The 20,394-nt window shown below is 37.4% G+C and overlaps 1 protein-coding gene across 4 annotated transcripts; it reads left to right on the forward strand.

Annotated features, from left to right (window-relative positions):
- Positions 1 to 20,390, forward strand: LOC133315215 (1,4-alpha-glucan-branching enzyme 1, chloroplastic/amyloplastic-like). Of its 4 annotated transcripts, none has more exons than XM_061516788.1 (14): positions 1 to 184; positions 750 to 869; positions 1,805 to 1,997; positions 2,395 to 2,464; positions 2,556 to 2,825; positions 3,472 to 4,378; positions 4,553 to 4,669; positions 4,805 to 4,867; positions 16,120 to 16,227; positions 16,929 to 17,030; positions 18,078 to 18,145; positions 18,293 to 18,374; positions 18,865 to 18,981; positions 19,794 to 20,390. In XM_061516788.1, the coding sequence occupies exons 1-14, from the start codon at positions 119 to 121 to the stop codon at positions 20,100 to 20,102; spliced, it is 2,592 nt and encodes an 863-aa protein (XP_061372772.1). In that variant the 5' UTR covers positions 1 to 118; the 3' UTR covers positions 20,103 to 20,390. The 4 variants fall into 4 exon arrangements, with proteins under 4 accessions (XP_061372772.1, XP_061372771.1, XP_061372773.1 ...); XM_061516787.1 differs by having other exon boundaries at positions 2 to 184; positions 1,787 to 1,997; XM_061516789.1 differs by lacking the exon at positions 1 to 184 and adding an exon at positions 231 to 553 and having other exon boundaries at positions 1,787 to 1,997.
- The last annotated feature ends 4 nt before the right edge of the window (positions 20,391 to 20,394 follow it).

A 20,394-nucleotide genomic window follows, 5' to 3' on the forward strand; every position in this document is an offset into this window, starting at 1 on the left:
CTGATTCTGCAAAAAGCTACTTAACACTAACACCCCTCTGTTCTTCAACACTCCTCTCTTTCTCTCTCTTTATGGAGATTTCTTCAAGTTGAAGTTGGCGAGCTTGAACTTTGGGGAGATGATAACCTCTTTGGGTCTTAATCCTCCACTTTCTGCCTCTTTAAGCATTGGCTGCACCACTCACGTAATTCATTAATTTCAACTTTTGGTTATCATTTCTGGTTTCTAGAAATTTCATGTCGTTTTCCCGGAAGCGGTTTTGATTTCAAGTAAACCAAACCCTAGATGGGTAACAGTTCTTTCCAGAAAAACTAGCGCGTGATATCATTAGCCTGAGATATACTGTGGGTTTTACTCTCAGACATCTCGTTACCTCAAGTTGTTGTTTTCTGGTCTTTAATAACTAGTGAGTAGTGAGTGAATCATCTTTTTTAGTTCTTTTATCGATTTATCGTAATGAGGTTCTGAACCGAATTCTAATTACCACAAGCACCACCCTATGTTTGTCAAAATCCGATATTGGTGACCGCATGTTCATGTTCAAAACCTGAGAGTAAGCAAAACTAAATTATTGGTGTTAGTGATTTAGACTTTGCAACTACTTGCTTTTGCTCTTGCTACATAATCTCTCTCTAAATTTCTTTTTTGTTTTTAAACTTTAGTGATCTGGACTATTAGGCTTGTTACTACTGTGTTTTGATTGCTTACATGTGCAATGCTTTATAATTTTCTATTTTTATTTCTGGCAGACCTCGAGAAATAAGCAGCATCTTCAAAGGCAAAAGCCTGTAGATCCGACTCTTGGCTGTAAGATCCCACATGGATGCAATGGGTTCAGTTTTGGATCAAGAAGATCAATATATGAGAGGGTATATTTGACTATGTTTGATGCCTCTTATTTAAAGAATTCGGTCAAGATTTCTTGAGAAACTTTTATGTGAATCTGCTGTCTTAAACGATATTCAGTGTCGTATGGAGTTCATGCATACGATGCATGGCCTCGAGATATAAATTAAGATTGCTTCATTATATGTATAGGGTGGCAAACTTTTGTTGGAATCACTTTTGTTTTAAATATAAGGTTCATTGTGTATGGCTCTGTGGGGTGCAGTTCCTAAATGTGATTATGGAGCCCAAGTTCATGTTTGGGTGAGCCATCTTCATTTAAAGTTCAAACATGAACATGTTAAAAGCAACAACTAACAAATTCAATGTGTATATGGTATTTGTTAGAATAGATATGATTAGATATGTTTCAGTAAAGAACTTTGGGATACACCACCCCAAAAGCTAGCTCAAAGGGTGGGAGTGCCCAAGGCCTTATAAACTCCACATTAGTACATTAGTTGGCTCATACAACCAATGTGGGACTATATATCTCAACACGCTCCCTCACACTTATTGGGCTTGTAGAGTGGATGGCAAGGTTTGAATCCGAGACACGAGGCTCTGATACCATCAGTAAAGAACTTTGGGATACACCACTCCAAAAGCTAGCTCAAAGGGTGGGAGTGCCCAAAGCCTTATAAACTCCACATTAGTTGACTCATACAACCAATGTGGGACTATATATCTCAACAATATTGAACTTTGCTCAACTTTCTTCTTGTATCTTCCCAGTTAGTAGTGAATGATCAAAGGGAATTAATGAAAATGACATGAAACATTTGAACTCTTGTCTGACTGACTTGCTATATTTTTAAAAGAAAATGAAAACTTGTGCATGTGTCATCTATATATGTGTTGCATGTGGATAAGTTGTTTCAGTGTGTTTTCCTTCAACTAGTGGAGCTCTGGTTTCAAGGGCATAGCTGTTATGACAGATGACAAGTCAACAATGTCATCCACTGAGGAAGACTTAGAAAATATTGGCATCTTGCGTGTTGATCCATCCCTAGAACCATACAAAGATCACTTCAAATATAGACTGAAGAGATATGTAGATCAGAAAAAGCTTATTGAAGAATATGAAGGAGGTCTTGAGGAATTTGCACAAGGTGATATATACTTGTTGGCATTGTCTCACTTCTGTTATCCTTTTCTACATATCTGTGAATACAAAATTGAGATGGCTGCTAAGATTTTGTGCATACTACAAACTATATGTCCATGATAAAATCAGGGGTTATTACCCAACTGATACTTGGCAGTGAGTGTCAGTGGTAGATAAATCACTTAAAATTATCTGGTATGCATAAGCAAACCTAGAATAATGTAAATTTGTGTGAACAATCAATTGTTTATGTTGGACACATCAGCTTCTTGTAAACAAATTCATTTACCTGTCAACTGGATTGATTTTTATTAAAATGCCTTAATAATCTGTTGGATTGATTCTAGTTACATCTTTAATATAATGTTTCCTTTTCTTTTCCCTTCCCCCTTCTCTCTTAGGTTATTTGAAATTTGGATTTAACAGAGAAGAAGGTGGCATTGTGTACCAGGAGTGGGCACCTGCTGCTCTGTGAGTTATCTCCAGGATACAAATTAGTCAACTTTGTTTGTCATTGTTTTATTTAGTTTTCTTTTCAGATTTTATACTTCTTTCAATGCAGGGAAGCACAACTTATTGGGGACTTTAATGGGTGGGATGGTTCCAACCACCTGATGGAAAAAAATCAATTTGGCGTTTGGAGTATTAAGATCCCTGATGCTGGTGGAAATCCAGCTATACCTCACAATTCAAGAGTGAAATTTAGATTTAGACACGGTGATGGAGTTTGGATTGACCGCATCCCTGCTTGGATTAAATATGCCACTGTTGATCCTACCAGATTTGCTGCGCCATATGATGGTGTCTACTGGGATCCACCACTTTTAGAGAGGTCCGTTGACTTATTATCTTCAATAAAGAATCAAGCATCGCATGTGAAGGATCAATACTAAAAGGGATTTTAAAGCATGCCTCATATTAACTGATTTTAAAATCATGTGAATTGTTTCTTGCATTTTTGGAAATTCTAATATTTTTATAGGAATGAATTGAACTCTTTTCAAAAGAAATATTTTAATTGAATTACAATTAATTATAAAGTTTGGATCAAAATATACATGATTATTTCAGTTGAATTATAAATGAACTCTCATCTTTGAGACATATATAAACTGCAAATGAAAGGTGAAATATGATTTATTATAAAATGAATTTAATTCGTTTGCTAATGTGTGTTATGATAGAATTCATGTACAACTGAAAGGAATTCCGAATTTTTTAAATTCTATGCACACTGCCATGTTTTGTTGCTCTTTTCTGTCTGATAAAAAAAAATCTGTTGTTCAGGGTTTTGTTTGCAAGAGAAAAAGCGGAGAATATCTATTGCATTATATGTAAACGTTGTAAATTGCTTAACCATGCCAATGATCCTACCATTTTTTAATCTATTTGTTATCTATATTTTCCTCAGTCCACTCTTGGTCAAGTTTGCATGAAATTATCTCAGTTTTGTGTTCACCCTCTTGCTTGTTTTGCAGGTATCAGTTTAAATATCCCCGTCCACCAAAGCCTAAAGCTCCACGGATATATGAGGCTCATGTGGGAATGAGTAGCTCTGAACCCCGCATAAACTCTTACAGGGAATTCGCAGATGATATTTTGCCCCGTATTCGGGCAAATAACTATAATACAGTGCAGCTGATGGCTGTGATGGAGCATTCCTATTATGCATCATTTGGATATCATGTAACAAATTTTTTTGCTGTGAGCAGTAGATCTGGAACCCCTGAAGATCTTAAATATCTGATAGATAAGGCCCATGGTCTAGGTTTGCAGGTTTTGATGGATGTTGTCCATAGTCATACGAGCAATAATGTTACTGATGGACTCAATGGCTTTGATGTTGGTCAAAGTTCACAAGAGTCTTATTTCCACACTGGAGATAGAGGCTATCATAAATTATGGGATAGTAGACTCTTTAACTATGCCAACTGGGAAGTTCTCCGTTTCCTTTTGTCTAATTTAAGATGGTGGCTTGAGGAGTTCAAATTTGATGGATTTCGATTTGATGGAGTAACATCAATGCTGTATCATCACCATGGAATCAACATTACGTTTACAGGGGATTATAATGAATATTTTAGTGAAGCTACAGATGTGGATGCTGTTGTCTATCTAATGCTGGCTAATTATCTGATCCATAGTATTTTGCCAGATGCAACTGTCATTGCTGAAGATGTTTCTGGCATGCCTGGACTTGGTCAACCTGTTTCTGATGGGGGAATTGGTTTCGACTATCGTCTAGCCATGGCTATCCCTGACAAGTGGATCGACTATGTGAAGAACAAGAAAGACAATGAATGGTCAATGAAGGAAATCTCTTCGAGTTTGACAAACAGGAGATACACTGAGAAATGTGTCTCTTATGCTGAAAGTCATGACCAGGTATGAGCATTGCCAATTTTTATTAAGTGTTACCTTTGTGATGGAAATACTATAAGAATTTAGGCAAAGTTATAATTTGTGAAAGCAAAATGATGGAAACTACAGTGGACAGGTAATCAAGAATTTTATCTTATGCCAGCACTATCAATGTTTTTAAGTTTTTGCCTTGTGCAGGCAATTGTTGGGGACAAGACTATTGCTTTTTTACTAATGGATGAAGAAATGTATACTGGCATGTCTTGTTTGACCGATACTTCTCCTACCATCGAGCGAGGGATTGCTCTTCACAAGGTTGTTTATCTGATCATAATGACTACTGGACTATATCACTCATATGGAAATTGAATCACAAAGCTGCTAATGCAATACATAATTATTGTTGCTTTATAATTTCCTTGTAGTTATTGTTATCTTAATGTTTTGCAGATGATACACTTCATAACCATGGCATTAGGCGGAGAGGGCTACCTTAATTTCATGGGCAATGAGGTATGCATACTGCTTCACTTTTCTGCCTGCAAACCTGCAACTCACTGTTATAGTATGGAGCACCCGATCTTTATACTTTTATTGAATCAAATGCAAATTGTTTATGAAAAAAGGGTTCCCCCTGAGGTTTTGATATATTCTTCATGATGCTGAAAGCTCATAGAAAAGTGGCTAAACAGAAAGTTGGGATTTTACAAAAGAGTAATCTTCTGATTCTCAATTTCTATTAACAAAATAACAAAATTCAACTCCTAGAATAAGGGTCATAAACACCCTTTTATAGACTAATTACAAATTGATTCAAAATTTAAAATCCTAAAATCCTAAAAATAAGGAAAATTCCTAAATTAAACATAACGACAACTGTTGTAAATATTAGGTCTTTTATTATTATTAGTATTTGTTGTATTGGGCCAAGCCCATTAGGTCAAGAATTAGGGTTTTTGGTCTCTATAAATAGAGACCTCTTTGTATCATATTATTTCACAATTCTAAAATATATCAGAATACCCTTTTTCAAGTTGGTATCAGAGCCTCAATCCAGAGGGCTCTGCTTCCGCGCCTACGAAACCTTTCTATTCTTTTTCACGTCTCTCGCTGCCATCAGCCGCCACCGGAAATTTTTTTCCGGGGACCTCTTGGACCGAGACGACCATTGCTTCACTGTTCCTCTTTCTTTTTCTTGTCTATTACACAACCAGAAGCAAACGTTCACATAATCAACGTACAGAACCACCGTACAGAACCTGTTCATCGCGATTGTAACCTTTTTCCGGTGGATTCTTCACTCCGAACAGCCACAGAAACCATCGCGCTCGCCGGACGACCTTCGCCTGAAAAACCCAGCACCATCGGAGGTCAGACGCGCCTCCACGCGCCGCCCTTGTCTCTGCGCGTGAATCCCACGCGCCACCAGCTTCACCGGCGCGTGACAGCGCGTGACGGTGGTTCTCGGCCGCGGACCACCACGGTTCTGATCGTCTCTCCAAGCCGGTTCTGGATCTGTGCTCTCTACTTTGATCGGACATCGTTTGGTATTTTTTTTTCAGAATTTCTTGGCTTCTTGGAGTTTGTTCTTTCACCAATTTCTTGCCTCCGACCAGATCTGATGTTTGGTATTTGTTCCTATTGAAAAGAAGTTTTTGTATATTGATATTGAATAAATTACATGAGTGAGTATTTATACAAGAAAGAATCGCTAAGAATGACTAAGCGATGACTAATCAATCCTATCACAATCCTAATCACAATCAATTCTAATCAATCACAATTAATCCTAATCAATCATAATCAATCCTAATCAATCATAATCAATCCTAATTAATAGGAAATAAAAACGGAAACATGTTTGAATTCTAATTTTCTACACTCCCCCTCAAGTTGGGAGGTAAATATTGATCATTCCCAACTTGCCAATCAAGTCTTCGAATGCTGGACGGTGTAGGCCCTTGGTAAGGACATCTGCCGTTTGCTCTTTGGTTGGAACATATATCAAATGCACACTTCCATCATCTAATTTTTCTTTGATGAAGTGACGATCAACTTCCACGTGCTTTGTTCGATCATGATGCACAGGATTTTGAGCAATGCTAACAGCTGCCTTGTTGTCACAATATAGTTTTATTGGTAGGGAATATGAAATCTTCAACTCTTGAAGAAGTCTTCTTAACCAGATTCCTTCACAAACTCCATGAGCTAAAGCTCGAAATTCTGCTTCAGCACTACTTCTTGCAACCACTGTTTGCTTTTTGCTTCTCCAAGTAACAAGATTTCCCCACACATAGGTGCAATAGCCTGAGGTAGATCTTCTGTCTACTGATGAGCCTGCCCAATCTGCATCAGTGTAGATTTCAATTGTCCTTTTATACCCCTTTTTAAAGAATAATCCTCTTCCTGGAGTATTCTTGAGGTATCTAAGCACCCTATAGACTGCACTAAGATGCTTCTCCTTGGGTGAGTGCATGAATTGACTAATCATACTCACCGCAAAGGCAATGTCAGGACGCGTATGAGATAAGTAGATTAGTTTACCAACCAATCGCTGATATTGTTCTTTATCCACCTCATTCCCATCTTCAATACCTAACTTGGTATTAGGTTCCACAGGTGTCTCAGCAGGTTTACACCCTAACATTCCTGTTTCCAACAAAAGATCTAGAACATATTTCTTTTGTGTTAGAGTGATGCCTGTTTTGCTCCTAGCAACTTCCATACCAAGGAAATATTTGAGAGTGCCAAGGTCTTTGAGTTCAAATTGAGCTGCTAGAAATTTCTTCAAGGTGTTCAATTCCTCAATATCATCACCTGTAAGAATTATATCATCTACATATACAATAAGAATAGCAATTTTACCATCCTTAGAGTGTTTGTGGAAGAGAGTATGATCAGTCTGTGCTTGAATGAAGCCTCTTCTTTTGACTGCTTGTGTGAATTTGTCGAACCATTCTCTGGGAGACTGTTTCAATCCATATAGAGACTTTTTTAGTTTACACACTGATTCATTTCCCCTTTCAAAACCAGGTGGAGGATCCATATAGACTTCTTCATGTAAGTCACCATTTAGGAATGCATTCTTCACATCTAACTGTTGCAGAGGCCAATCTAGATTGGCAGCAAGAGATAAGAGAACTCGGATGGTATTGACTTTAGCAACCGGAGCAAAAGTCTCATGATAATCTATCCCATGAGTCTGAGTGAAACCCTTTGCAACCAATCTTGCCTTGTATCTGTTGATGCTATTATCTGCATTGAATTTTATTGTAAACACCCATTTGCATCCTACTGCCTTTTTTCCTTTGGGTAGGGTCACTATCTCCCAAGTTCCATTTCTTTCTAAAGCATTCATTTCTTCAAAGACAGCATCCCTCCATTTTTTATCATTGAGAGCCTCATGTATATTTCTCGGTATCTTTGTACTATCCAACATAGTATTGAAAGCACGAAACCCTGGGGACAACTTTCCATATGAAATATGATTAGAAATAGGATGAGTAGTACAAGATCGAGTACCTTTTCTGAGAGCAATGGGCAAGTGTAGATCATTTTCACCATGACACTCAAGTATTGGGGTGCTGGAACTAGAACATGGTTCAGAATCCTGGCAGTGTAGAGGCTCTGGGTTATTCACACTTTGAGGAGGCTTTCGCCTGCTATAAACTTGTCCCCATGTTGAGGAGGCTCCTGATGGTGAGGATTCTGTAGCTCCCCCTGTTTCCAAAAGTAGAGGTAATACTGTGGCATTAATAGGTTCCCATGACTGATCTTCATCTACTCCTATAGACTCCCCCTGAAGAGAAGTCGAGGGGAAGAAAGGGTCATTCTCAGAAAAAGTGACATCCATAGAGACAAAGACCTTACGAAGAGAGGGTGAATAACACTTATAGCCACGTTGAGTAGGAGAATAACCAATAAAGACACACTGGAGAGACTTAGGATCAAGCTTAGACCGTTGATGGGAGGGAATATGGACAAATACAACACAACCAAATAACTTGAGAGGTAAGGAGGAGACACCTCGGAAGGAAGGGAAGATACGAACAAGACTAGAAAGAGGAGACTGAAATTTCAGAATGCGAGATGGCATTCAATTTATCAGATACGAGGCAGTGAGAACTGCCTCTCCCCAAAGATATTTAGGAACACTCGTGGTAAACATAAGAGCCCGAGCAACTTCAAGGAGATGTCGGTTTTTTCTTTCCGCAACTCCGTTTTGTTGGGGTGTGTCAGGACACGAGCTTTGGTGAAGGATGCCATGTTGGGAAAGATATTCTCCAAGAATAGAGTTAAAATACTCTTTGCCATTATCTGTACGAAGAATTTGTATAGCAACTTGGAATTGGGTTTGAACCATGGCATGAAATTTTTTAAACACGGATGCAGCATCGGACTTATCCTTTAGAAGATACACCCAACAAACTCGAGAATGGTCATCAATGAAGGTAATGAACCATCGAGTACCTGAAATATTTTTAACACGGGCTGGACCCCATATGTCGCTATGAATTAAGGAAAATGGGGAAGAGTCATGGTGAACTTTAGAAGGATAATGAGCACGAGTATGCTTGGCAAGTTGACAAATATCACAAGAAAACAAACTTGGACTTTTATTAATAAATAAGTTTGGCAACAACTTCTGAAGATAAATAAAATTTGGATGGCCTAGCCTACGATGCCACAGCATAACATCATTACATGAATCAAAAGGAAACATAGAGTTTTTTTCTACGAAAACAGCTTCATGAGTCACATCCTCCTCAAAGTAGTAAAGTCCACCATCCTCTCTAGCACTGCCAATCATCCTCTCCGAGTCCTGTTCCTGAAAAACACAACCATGTGGAAAGAATTTAGCAAAGCAATGCAACTCAGAGGTGAGCTTGCTAATGGAAATGAGATTACAAGTCAGAGAAGGAACATAAAGAACTGATGTCAAAGTAATCAGCTCAGAAAGTTTAATGGTTCCGTGTCCCGCAATCTGGGAAAAACTGCCATCGGCGATCTTGACCCGAGAAGGTTCAGAATATGGAGTGTATGAACAAAACAAGCCAAGATTACCTGTCATATGATCAGAGGCTCCAGAATCAAGGATCCAATGATTTTGACTATCAACATGGAAAGTTGTACCTTGCTGGACCACATGACTAGTGGCCTTAGGAGGTTGCTCGTGGTAATAAAAAGAGTGTTTTGAGGAAGCCATGAATAAAAAGAGAAGGGTTGACCGTTGATGAAAAATCAAGTTTTGTAAACTTTTGATCTGACCTCTGGAACAGGAAGGGGAGAAGCCGGCGAGAAGGTCTGTGCAAGTCGCGACGGAAAAAAAACGTCTGGAAGGCGGCGCGTGGTGGCGCGTGCAGCGGCTGACGGCGATGGGTCCAGCGACGGTCGACTCGTCGGATCCTTCTGAGTCGAATGGTCACCTCACTTTTTTGATCGGAGGTCAGTAAACTAGGTTTCTGTGTTGGACAGATTCAAGGCGGTGTTTAGGAGGTGTTTGACGGTGATGGAAGTGTTTGGATGGTTATTTCAGATTTGAATTAGGGTAGGAACGAACCCGCTTTGATACCATATTGAAAAGAAGTTTTTGTATATTGATATTGAATAAATTACATGAGTGAGTATTTATACAAGAAAGAATCGCTAAGAATGACTAAGCGATGACTAATCAATCCTATCACAATCCTAATCACAATCAATTCTAATCAATCACAATTAATCCTAATCAATCATAATCAATCCTAATCAATCATAATCAATCCTAATTAATAGGAAATAAAAACGGAAACATGTTTGAATTCTAATTTTCTACAGTTCCGGTATTTGTTCCGGTCACTGTGTTACTGTTTCGGCCGCTGTGTTACTGTTCCGGTCAGATCTGACGTTGTTTAGTATTTGTTTGTGATTTTGTGGCTTCTTGGAGCTTTTCTTTGACCATTTGCTGTGCAGTATGGCCTCTTCTCAAAGGAGTTCTTTTTCAAAATTTTATGATGGTACCTCTTCTAGACCTAAGAGAAATGATCGATGGTGTTCTTATTGTAAAAGAACAGGTCATATCAAGGATTTATGCTTTCGCCTTTATGGAAAGCAAACTGTCTTAGAAAAGATGGCAAGGATGCGTGGTCAAGCGCATTTTACTTCTTCTGAAATAACCCCTGCACCTAATGAGACCCAATCTGCATTTCGTCCAGATGAGTTGGAACGACTCCGAACCATTCTTGATTATCTGAGTAAGCCATCTGATACTAGTGCTTTGGCTATGACTGGTATGAGCTCCAAAACTCATTCTTTCATTTCTTCATGTAATGATTTTAAACATTCTTGGGTTGTTGATTCTGGTGCTACTGATCATATGGCTTGTTGTGCTGACTCCTTTATTTCTTATCATCCTACCATTGGAACTCATACAATATCCATAGCTGATGGCTCACATACATCAGTTGCGGGTTCTGGTGACATAAATTTACAGCAGTCCTTACATCTTAAGGATGTTCTTCATGTTCCTAAACTCTCCACGAATCTTCTTTCTATTCACAAAATTACAAAAGATTTGAATTGTACTGTAACCTTCTTCCCTACCCATTGTGTTTTTCAGGATCTCGCCACAGGGAAGACGATTGGTAGTGCTAAAGAGCAAGGTGGGCTGTACTATCTGGTGTCACAATCTCCCGCAAATAAAGTAATAGATCACACATTCATGTCTCATGGTCAATCAACTGCTGATTCTTTAATTTGGCTGCATCATAAGCGTTTAGGTCATCCTCCATTTAGTTTACTCAAATCTTTATTCCCGTCATTGTTTTTGTCTAAGTCTGTTGAGTCTTTTCATTGTGATGTTTGTGAATTTGCTAAGCATCATCGTGTGTCTTTTCCTTCTAGTATTACTAAGAGTGTTGAACCTTTTGATCTTATTCATTCTGATGTTTGGGGTCCTTCTAAGGTCCCTCATTCTTCTGGAAATAAATGGTTTGTTTCTTTTATTGATGATTACACTCGTGTCACTTGGGTTTACTTAATGCGTGAAAAGTCTGAGGTACCACAACTGTTCTTTCAATTTTATAAAATGATTGAGACTCAATTTTGTAAAAATATCAAAAGACTAAGGATAGATAATGGTACTGAATATGTCAATCACTCTTTTTCCCAATTTATACAAAATCAAGGTATGATTCATGAACTTACTTGTGTAGACACCCCTCAACAAAATGGGGTTGCTGAAAGGAAAAATCGTCACCTTCTTGAAGTTGCTCGTGCCTTACTGTTTCAAACACATGTACCCAAATGCTATTGGGGAGATGCCATTCTTACTGCAGCGTTCTTGATCAATCGTCTACCCACTCGGGTTCTCGATCATGTAAGTCCTATTCACTCCATGACTTCTTTTTTTCCTTCTGTTCCAACTTTGCAAAGTCTTCCTCCTCGAGTGTTTGGGTGTGTTGTCTTTGTTCATATTCATAAACAGCATCGCAGTAAGTTGGATCCTAGGGCTCTTAAATGTGTCTTCCTTGGTTATGCTCCTGATAAGAAGGGCTACAAGTGCTATCACCCTGGAAGTCGGAAATTTTTTGTTTCTATGGATGTTACATTTCAGGAATCTGAGTCCTTTTTCCAAGGTCCTCATCTTCAGGGGGAGAATAATTCACCAGAAGACTCATCACCTTCCTTCTTTGAATCTTCAGTGTCTACTTCTTCACCTGTGTCAGTGTCTCTTCCTCTTGTTCCTGTTCCTAATGTGTCTACTTTTTCACCTGTGTCAGTGTCTCTTCCTCTTGTTCCTGTTCCTAATGTGTCTATGTCTGATCCTCCTGTGACTGATCCTCCTATGACTGATACATCAAATACACCAGAGATACGGAAGATTGTGACACCTGAATTGGTATATCAAAGAAGGAAACAGCCCACATTGCCTCAACAGCAACCTCAATCGTCTGAACCACTGGTAAATCCTGAATCTCATATTTCTGATCATGATGTTAATACGTCTGATGACTTACCCATTACTACTGTTTCTGATGACTTACCCATTACTACTGCTTCAGATGATTTACCCATTGCTTTAAGAAAAGGAAAAAGATCTTGTTCCAAGAAAACTTGTTCTTCCTGTCCCTCTTGTACTCAATACCCTATCTCCCATTTTGTTTCCTCTGCTAATCTTTCTGTGCAGCACAAAAGCTTTGTTTCAGCACTAGATTCTACTTCAATTCCAAAATCAGTACATGAAGCTTTGAAAGATGGGAATTGGGCTCAAGCCATGCAAGAGGAGATGAATGCGTTGGAGAAAAATAAAACATGGGAGGTTATTGATAGACCCAACGGAAAGAAAGCAGTAGGGTGCAGATGGGTTTATGCCCTGAAATATAATTCTGATGGCACTCTTGAGAGATACAAGGCTCGATTAGTCTCCAAAGGTTACACTCAAACCTATGGCATTGATTATGAAGAAACCTTTGCTCCAGTTGCAAAGATGAATACAGTGAGAATCTTGTTGTCCCTTGCTGCCCATTACAATTGGGATATAAATCAATTTGATGTGAAAAATGCTTTCCTCAATGGTGAGTTAGAAGAAGAAGTCTACATGGAAATTCCGCCTGGTTTTGATTCTGTGAAGGGGGAAAATAAAGTTTGTCGATTAAAAAAGGCCTTGTATGTATTGAAACAGTCACCTCGTGCTTGGTTTGGAAGGTTTACTAAGGTTATGATGACCTTAGGATATAGACAGAGTCAAAGAGATCACACTCTTTTCTTCAAGCACTCCCAAAATGGGAAGCTTACTGTGCTCCTTGTATATGTTGATGATATTATTATCACAGGTGATGATTTTGTGGAGAGACAGATTCTGCAGACACGACTTGCCTCTGAGTTCGAAGTCAAAGACCTTGGGAAACTAAGATATTTCCTAGGGATAGAAGTAGCTCATTCAAGCAAAGGAATTTTTATCAGTCAGAGGAAATATGTTTTGGATCTTCTCAAAGAAGCAGGGAAGCTCGGGTGTAAACCCTCTAATACTCCTATTGAGCAGAGTCACAAGATAGGCTTTGAAGAGGAGAGTCCTCCAGTTGATAAAGGACAATATCAACGGCTAGTTGGAAAATTGATATATCTGGCCCATACTAGGCCAGACCTAGCTTATGCTGTTAGTGTTGTCAGTCAGTTTATGCACGATCCAAAGGAGAAACACATGCAGGCAGTAGAGAGAATTCTTCAGTATCTTAAAGCTACTCCTGGTAAAGGATTGTTATTCCGACGTGATGGTAATCTCTCTTTAGAAGTCTACACTGATGCTGATTATGCTGGATCCGTGACTGACCGTCGTTCTACCACTGGTTATTGCATGTTTCTTTGCGGTAACTTGGTGACATGGAGAAGTAAGAAACAAGATGTGGTTGCCAGATCAAGTGCAGAAGCTGAATTTCGAGCTATGGCTCAAGGCATTTGTGAGTTACTGTGGCTGAAAATTGTACTTGATGATCTCAAAATAAAATGTGAGGGACCTATGAAGCTGCTATGTGATAATAAGTCCGTTATTTGTATAGCTCATAATCCAGTTCAACATGATCGGACTAAACATATTGAGGTCGACCGCCATTTCATCAAAGAGAAACTTGATAGCGGGTTGATTACCACTCCATACATTCCCACTGGGCGTCAATTAGCTGATCTATTGACAAAGGGACTTCCTTCAGATAGATTTCAAGAACTTACTAGCAAGCTGGGAATGATAAATATCTATTCCTCAGCTTGAGGGGGAGTGTTGTAAATATTAGGTCTTTTATTATTATTAGTATTTGTTGTATTGGGCCAAGCCCATTAGGTCAAGAATTAGGGTTTTTGGTCTCTATAAATAGAGACCTCTTTGTATCATATTATTTCACAATTCTAAAATATATCAGAATACCCTTTTTCAAGTACAACTAACCTCTAAAAATAAATAAATAATTACAATTAAATCATTCAAAATACTTCCCAAATCTTATATCTCAAAACATGCCAAATGTGTTGCTTTTCTTTTCTTGTCAAACAAATCACAATCATATCTGATGCTTCATTTAAACTTGGGTTTGATTGTTATTTGTTATATTTCAAATTACTTCTTCTTTTAACAATTGGGCCATATTTTTTGGGCCACAATTCTGGTTGACTCTGAGTTTCATGAATCAATAGTTGGGCCATGTGCAATGGGCCAACTGTAAGTGCATCATTCTCTCCCACTTGGAAAAGATTCGTCCTCGAATCTTGTTTATCTCCACTGATCTGAATTTCTTTAGACAAAAATTCAAATGATAAATCTTCCTCTATTAGATCTTCATAATCTGATTCACCATCGGATTTATTATAGACTGGATTATCATCATAAACTAAATCTTCATCATAAGATGGATAATCATCATAAATGGGATAACTATCAACGATAGGATAATCATCATAGATCGGCTCATCATCATAGATTGGATCATCCTCAAAAACTGGAATGCTGATTTGCATCTCGATATCTTGAAAAGTGGACTGATTTCCAAGTCGTACTTTCCAATTCATTCCCTGGTTTATAATCCCCAAGAGATTGACGTCCTCTTCTTCGTCATCTGATGCGTCATCTAATTCCATTCCTTCTTCGGATTGAATGCCCAACTTTGTCCACGCAAGCCGCCGCTCCAAATATTGACAATATTGACTTTCCATGCTCTGCACCTCCATAAGATTTTGCTTCAAAATTTGAATTTTCATGCATATCCGCATGAGTCGTCGCTCCAAATCTTGAATTCTCTTTCTCTGTGGCAGCACACGTAGTTGCTTCAAAACTTGGATTTTCTTGTCCAACGCTTGCTCAAGTTGTTCCTTCAAATCCTGGATCCGCCTTCCGAGCTCTTCATTTTCTATGTCTCGCAGGTCAATCTGACGCAGTTGTCTATATTCTTCAGAAACGAATCCACGTTCCCTACCCTCGTGACCCCGCCGCCGTCGACCTCCACGATTCTGTTCAGCCATTGGTTGAAGGCAACCAGGCTGTGATACCAAATGATGCTGAAAGCGCATAGAAAAGTGGCTAAACAGGAAGTTGGAATTTTACAAAAGAAGAGTAATCCTCTGATTCTCAATTTCTATTAACAAAATAACAAAATAACAAAATTCAACTCCTAAAATAAGGGCCATAAGCACCCTTTTATAGACTAATTACAAATTGATTTAAAATTCAAAATTCTAAAATCTTAAAAATAAGGAAAATTCCTAAATTAAACATAACGACAACTAACCTCTAAAAATAAATAAATAATTACAATTAAATCATTCAAAATACTTCCCAAATCTTATATCTCAAATCATGCCAAATGTGTTGCTTTCCTTTTCTTGTCAAACAAATCACAATCATATATGATGCTTCATTTAGACTTGGGTTTGATTGTAATTTGTTATATTTCAAATTACTGCTTCTTTTAACAATTGGGCCATATTTTTTGGGCCGCAATTCTGGTTGACTCTGAGCTTCCTGAATCAATAATTGGACCATGTGCAATGGGCCAACTGTTAGTGCATCACTTCACATGCACAGAAATGAAATGAATGCTTCCACTTTTTTTTTTTAATTTTTTGTGTGTGTGGGTGGGGGTTGCAAAAAGCTGGCCCCTTACAGAATTATTTGCATATTATTTATTTTCTATTACACTTAAGCTTATTCTAAGTTGGAGATGTTTATGCATCTCGCTCTCATTGCTATAGTTGTACCATGTATTATCATTTGTTAATTTATATCATGAGGGCATTTTTAGTTTGGCCATCCGGAGTGGATTGATTTTCCAAGAGAAGGCAATGGATGGAGTTATGACAAGTGCAGGCGTCAGTGGAATCTGTTGGATACAGATCACTTGAGATACAAGGTAGTATTTATTTATTTATTTGTGTTTTGTGGTGGGGGAAAGGCTATAGATCCCGTACATTTTCACTTAAAACATAACATTGACATCTTTTTGTGGCTTCATTTCTCGAGAAGTGGGGAATTTTCAGCAAGTTTAATTACTTGACATCAATACAGTCCATAAGTTGATGTTGCGCCTGTACGATTCAAGCTATATTTTTTCAAGATTAGCCACTTTTGAATCTGACTGTGTATTATTAACCACTTACTGAAATTATTAAAATTATGAACAAACCTAATTCCTTGTTGAATTAGGTTAAAACAAACCAAGCAAATAGAAATTGTAAGATACAATATGAGAATTACTTGTTTACGTTTTTCATATTTTAATAGATTACAAGAACATGATATCAACATACACGTAATTGGCATTTGAATTTTCAGAAACTTTGGAAATTCATAAAATTTTAAATTTCCATTAGGATCAGAATATTGGTGTTTAGCTTTGTGTTCAGATAATGTGCTAGGGCTTCAGATAAGGTCATTTAAATGTGGTAAAAGATGGGCATTGTCATTTTGCATATTTTGCATGATGCGGAAGGCACCTATGTAATCTGATTTTGTGGAGCTCCTTTTTTTCCCGTTTTGCAGAGCTCTGTTTCTTCTCTTTCATTTTTGCAATTTTGTAGCTTGTCTTTGAGATACATTTTGGAACTTGTGCAGTTCATGAATGCATTTAACAGAGCAATGAACTTGCTTGATGATAAATTCTCGTTCCTTGCATCAACAAAACAGATTGTGAGCAGCACAAATGACGAAGACAAGGTGCATATGCCCCCGAATAATTGTACTATACTCATTCATAATCTGATGTTTTATAGTAGTCAATTAAGAGAAAGAGATTGTGGCTTTTTGACCCTTTTACCCTTCATTAATTAATTAATAACCATTTTGTCTTTCGTTCAAAATTATCTACCGATCTGTCCCTCTTTAATCGATTAAGTTAAAGATTTAATCGATTAAATGGTCAAAACTGTAAAAAATGGTTGATTTGAAGATTTAATCGATTAAATCTTCAACTTAATCGATTAAATCTTCAAAAAGAAACAATAAGACATTTGAGAGGCTTCCTACAATTGTTTTATGGCCCAGACAATGTCATTATTGCAATTTTTTGTCCACCTCCTAAAGCCCTTTCCTTTCAATTTTTCATTATTGCAATTCCATGTCCGTACTCACAACAAGGGTCTGTTTCAATTCTCTCTTTCTTCTCTTCCTTTATATTCAATACACCATATCATAACTTTTCAATTTCTGAAAAAGCAAAAAAACATGGTACCTAAGAAGAAGAATAATGAGTGGGAGTCACTGATTCCTCTCTCGACCTTACCTCTTCGTCTATGCATTTAATAGAGAAACCGCACGGATTCAATGGCAGGCTCTCAAATGTCATGAAGCCTCTCAAATGTCTTTTTGTTTCTTTTTGGAGATTTAATCGATTAAGTTAAAGATTTAATCGATTAAATCTTCAAATCAACCATTTTTATCAGTTTTGACCATTTAATCGATTAAAGAGGGGTAGATTGGTAAATAGTTTTAAACGAGGGACAAAATAATTATTAATTAATTAATAAAAGGTAAAAAGGTCAAAAAGCCAAGAGATTGTCTTATATTAAGACTGATTAAGATAGGACTGCCTGCAAGAAAATATACATATATGCATTGTAAACGTAATGAAGAAGGTATTTCTCAAACATGAGTGATTATAGAAAATAAAACTATTAACAAGTCATTGTCTACTACGAGTTAATTTCAAGTTTAACTCGGTGATATGTTATAACTAAATGCCTAATGGTCTTTTTTCTTTTACAGGTTATAGTCTTTGAGCGTGGAGATCTGATATTTGTATTCAATTTTCATCCAGAGACTACCTATGAAGGGTATGGAATATGTATTCAATTTTCATTTGTGTGTGGGGAACTTATTTGTGCCAAGTTGTGTATTTGGTTTTATGCATAGTAGATGTTCTATAAATATTGCTGTAATAACTATTGTTAACCGATTTGGCTGAAACGTTGCACTTACAGGTATAAAGTTGGGTGTGACTTACCTGGGAAATATAGAGTTGCACTGGATAGTGATGCTTGGGAATTTGGTGGACATGGAAGAGTAAGGAGCCCTGATCTCTCTCGTAGTAAACATAAGTATCATCAGGGGTAGATCTACGTTCAGCCCTAGAGGGGTCATCCTCTCTTCCCCAAAATATATCTTGAAATTGCAATAGCTTCCATTAAGGTTTTTTTTTTTTTTTAATAAATACAAACCATTAAAATTTTATTTTGCTCCCCGAACCTTATGTTCCACACGAGTATAATGATTTATTATGCATTGATTGGCACTTATGAGCAGCGGTGAGATTGGGGTGGGGGGAGCAACTAGAGTGAAAAAAGGTGGAACCAACATGAAAATGAAATCATATATGGTAGTGATGGACAAAATGGCTTTAAGAAGTGAGGAGAAAGAAAAAAAATGGGAGGGGGCAGTTGGCTCATGACTCTGATTTTAAAAGTTCAACTCAGTTGCTATTATTCTATGGTTCCTGAATCCTTGTCATTTTTTTTTTCCTCTTGTGCTAAAGTTGACCATTTTCCACTCGTAGGTGGGGCACGATGTAGACCACTTCACATCCCCAGAAGGAATACCAGGAATTCCTGAAACTAATTTTAATAATCGCCCCAATTCTTTCAAGGTCCTCTCCCCTCCTCGTACCTGTGTGGTATGTTTACTATTGCCCTTTAAAATCCCTCTTTTACTTTTTTTTTTTTTTTTACTGTCCTCTTATATCCGATTCATTTGCATAATTTATTTTTTGCAATAATAGTGTGAAAGTTTGAACCTACTGACTTATTGCACATTACTAACTAGTAACTTTATGGCATTTTTTTTTTTTTTTTTGGTAAATGCGTTTGTTGTTTTTTAACCAGTACTCTAAGGAGTTAGGACAGTCGTTTGCAAAACTCATTTTAAAATATAAAATGTATTAATTATCTAATTGTTGATTTTTGTTTTGTATTGACTTGTTCCCTGATTTCTTAGAAGAAAAATGCTATATAGTATGGACAATGTATACGTATACTCCCAGAAAGAGGCCAAATAGGAACCATTTACCCACTTTTTTCTCATTTACCTAGGCATCCGGGCTTTGTAGCAGCTATCTTCTTAAAATTCATCAACTGTTTGTCTCGAAAACATTGTATTCTACTAAAAAGTTATAGCATGATTTATTTTAGGTAGAAGAATTTTTATTTTTTTTCAGTTCTTTCCCAGGAGAACAATGAATTTCTGCCCAAGGTTCACTTTCCATGTTGAAATTACATTTGAGCTGCGAAATTTAGCATTCCATTTGTTCTTCCCTACAACAATGTGAATTGTTAATTTAATTTGGCTGGAAATGGGAAAATAATAGGATGATTGCCTTGTGGTTGGTTCTTGTTATGTCAAAATTAAGTTTGAGCTTGTAGTTAAAGCTTTTCTTTTGCTCTTCCCCGCAAAACGTGAATTGCTAATTTAATTTGAAAATTTCTGAAGGTATATTATAGAGTGGAAGAAAGCCGAGACAAAAACAGTAATAGCAATTTCGCTGGGGTAAAAGAGACATTTTCTGCGGCAGATGTTGCAAAAATTCCTCGTAAATCTGCCTCCATAGAAAGTGAAGATAGCAATTTGGATAAGGTGGAAGAGACATTAGCAGCAGCAGGTGCAGATGTTTCAAAAAATCTTGATGAATTGGCTTCTGTAGGAAGAGAAGATAGGAATTCGGATAATGCGGAAATGCTTGAGGAAACAGCTTCTGTTGAAAGTGAAATTGTTCCAGAACTCGAAGATGCAGACAACTGAGGAAGATTTTCAGTTGTGAATCTTAACTGTTTTCACTTGGCGTTATTCCGGTGTGTGGATAAGCGGGTTCTTGGATATTAATTATTCAAAGAGGAGGGAAGGGGGATGAAAATTCGGGAGACAAGTTTATCCGTTAAACCATCCTGTATATAATGTATAAATATATGCATATTACTACAACTCACGAATGTTAGTGTCAGTGGTTATGGTTATGTATGCATACATATTATTATCTTGAATTATTTTTCATAATCTTGATACAATTCTCCTTTTTTCCCCAAAGTTAAAACTT

This window comes from Gastrolobium bilobum, unplaced genomic scaffold (assembly GCF_033153095.1).
Source record: "Gastrolobium bilobum isolate Gb01-03AN ecotype WA unplaced genomic scaffold, APGP_CSIRO_Gbil_v1 utg5152, whole genome shotgun sequence".
Classification (NCBI taxonomy): Eukaryota; Viridiplantae; Streptophyta; class Magnoliopsida; order Fabales; family Fabaceae; genus Gastrolobium; species Gastrolobium bilobum.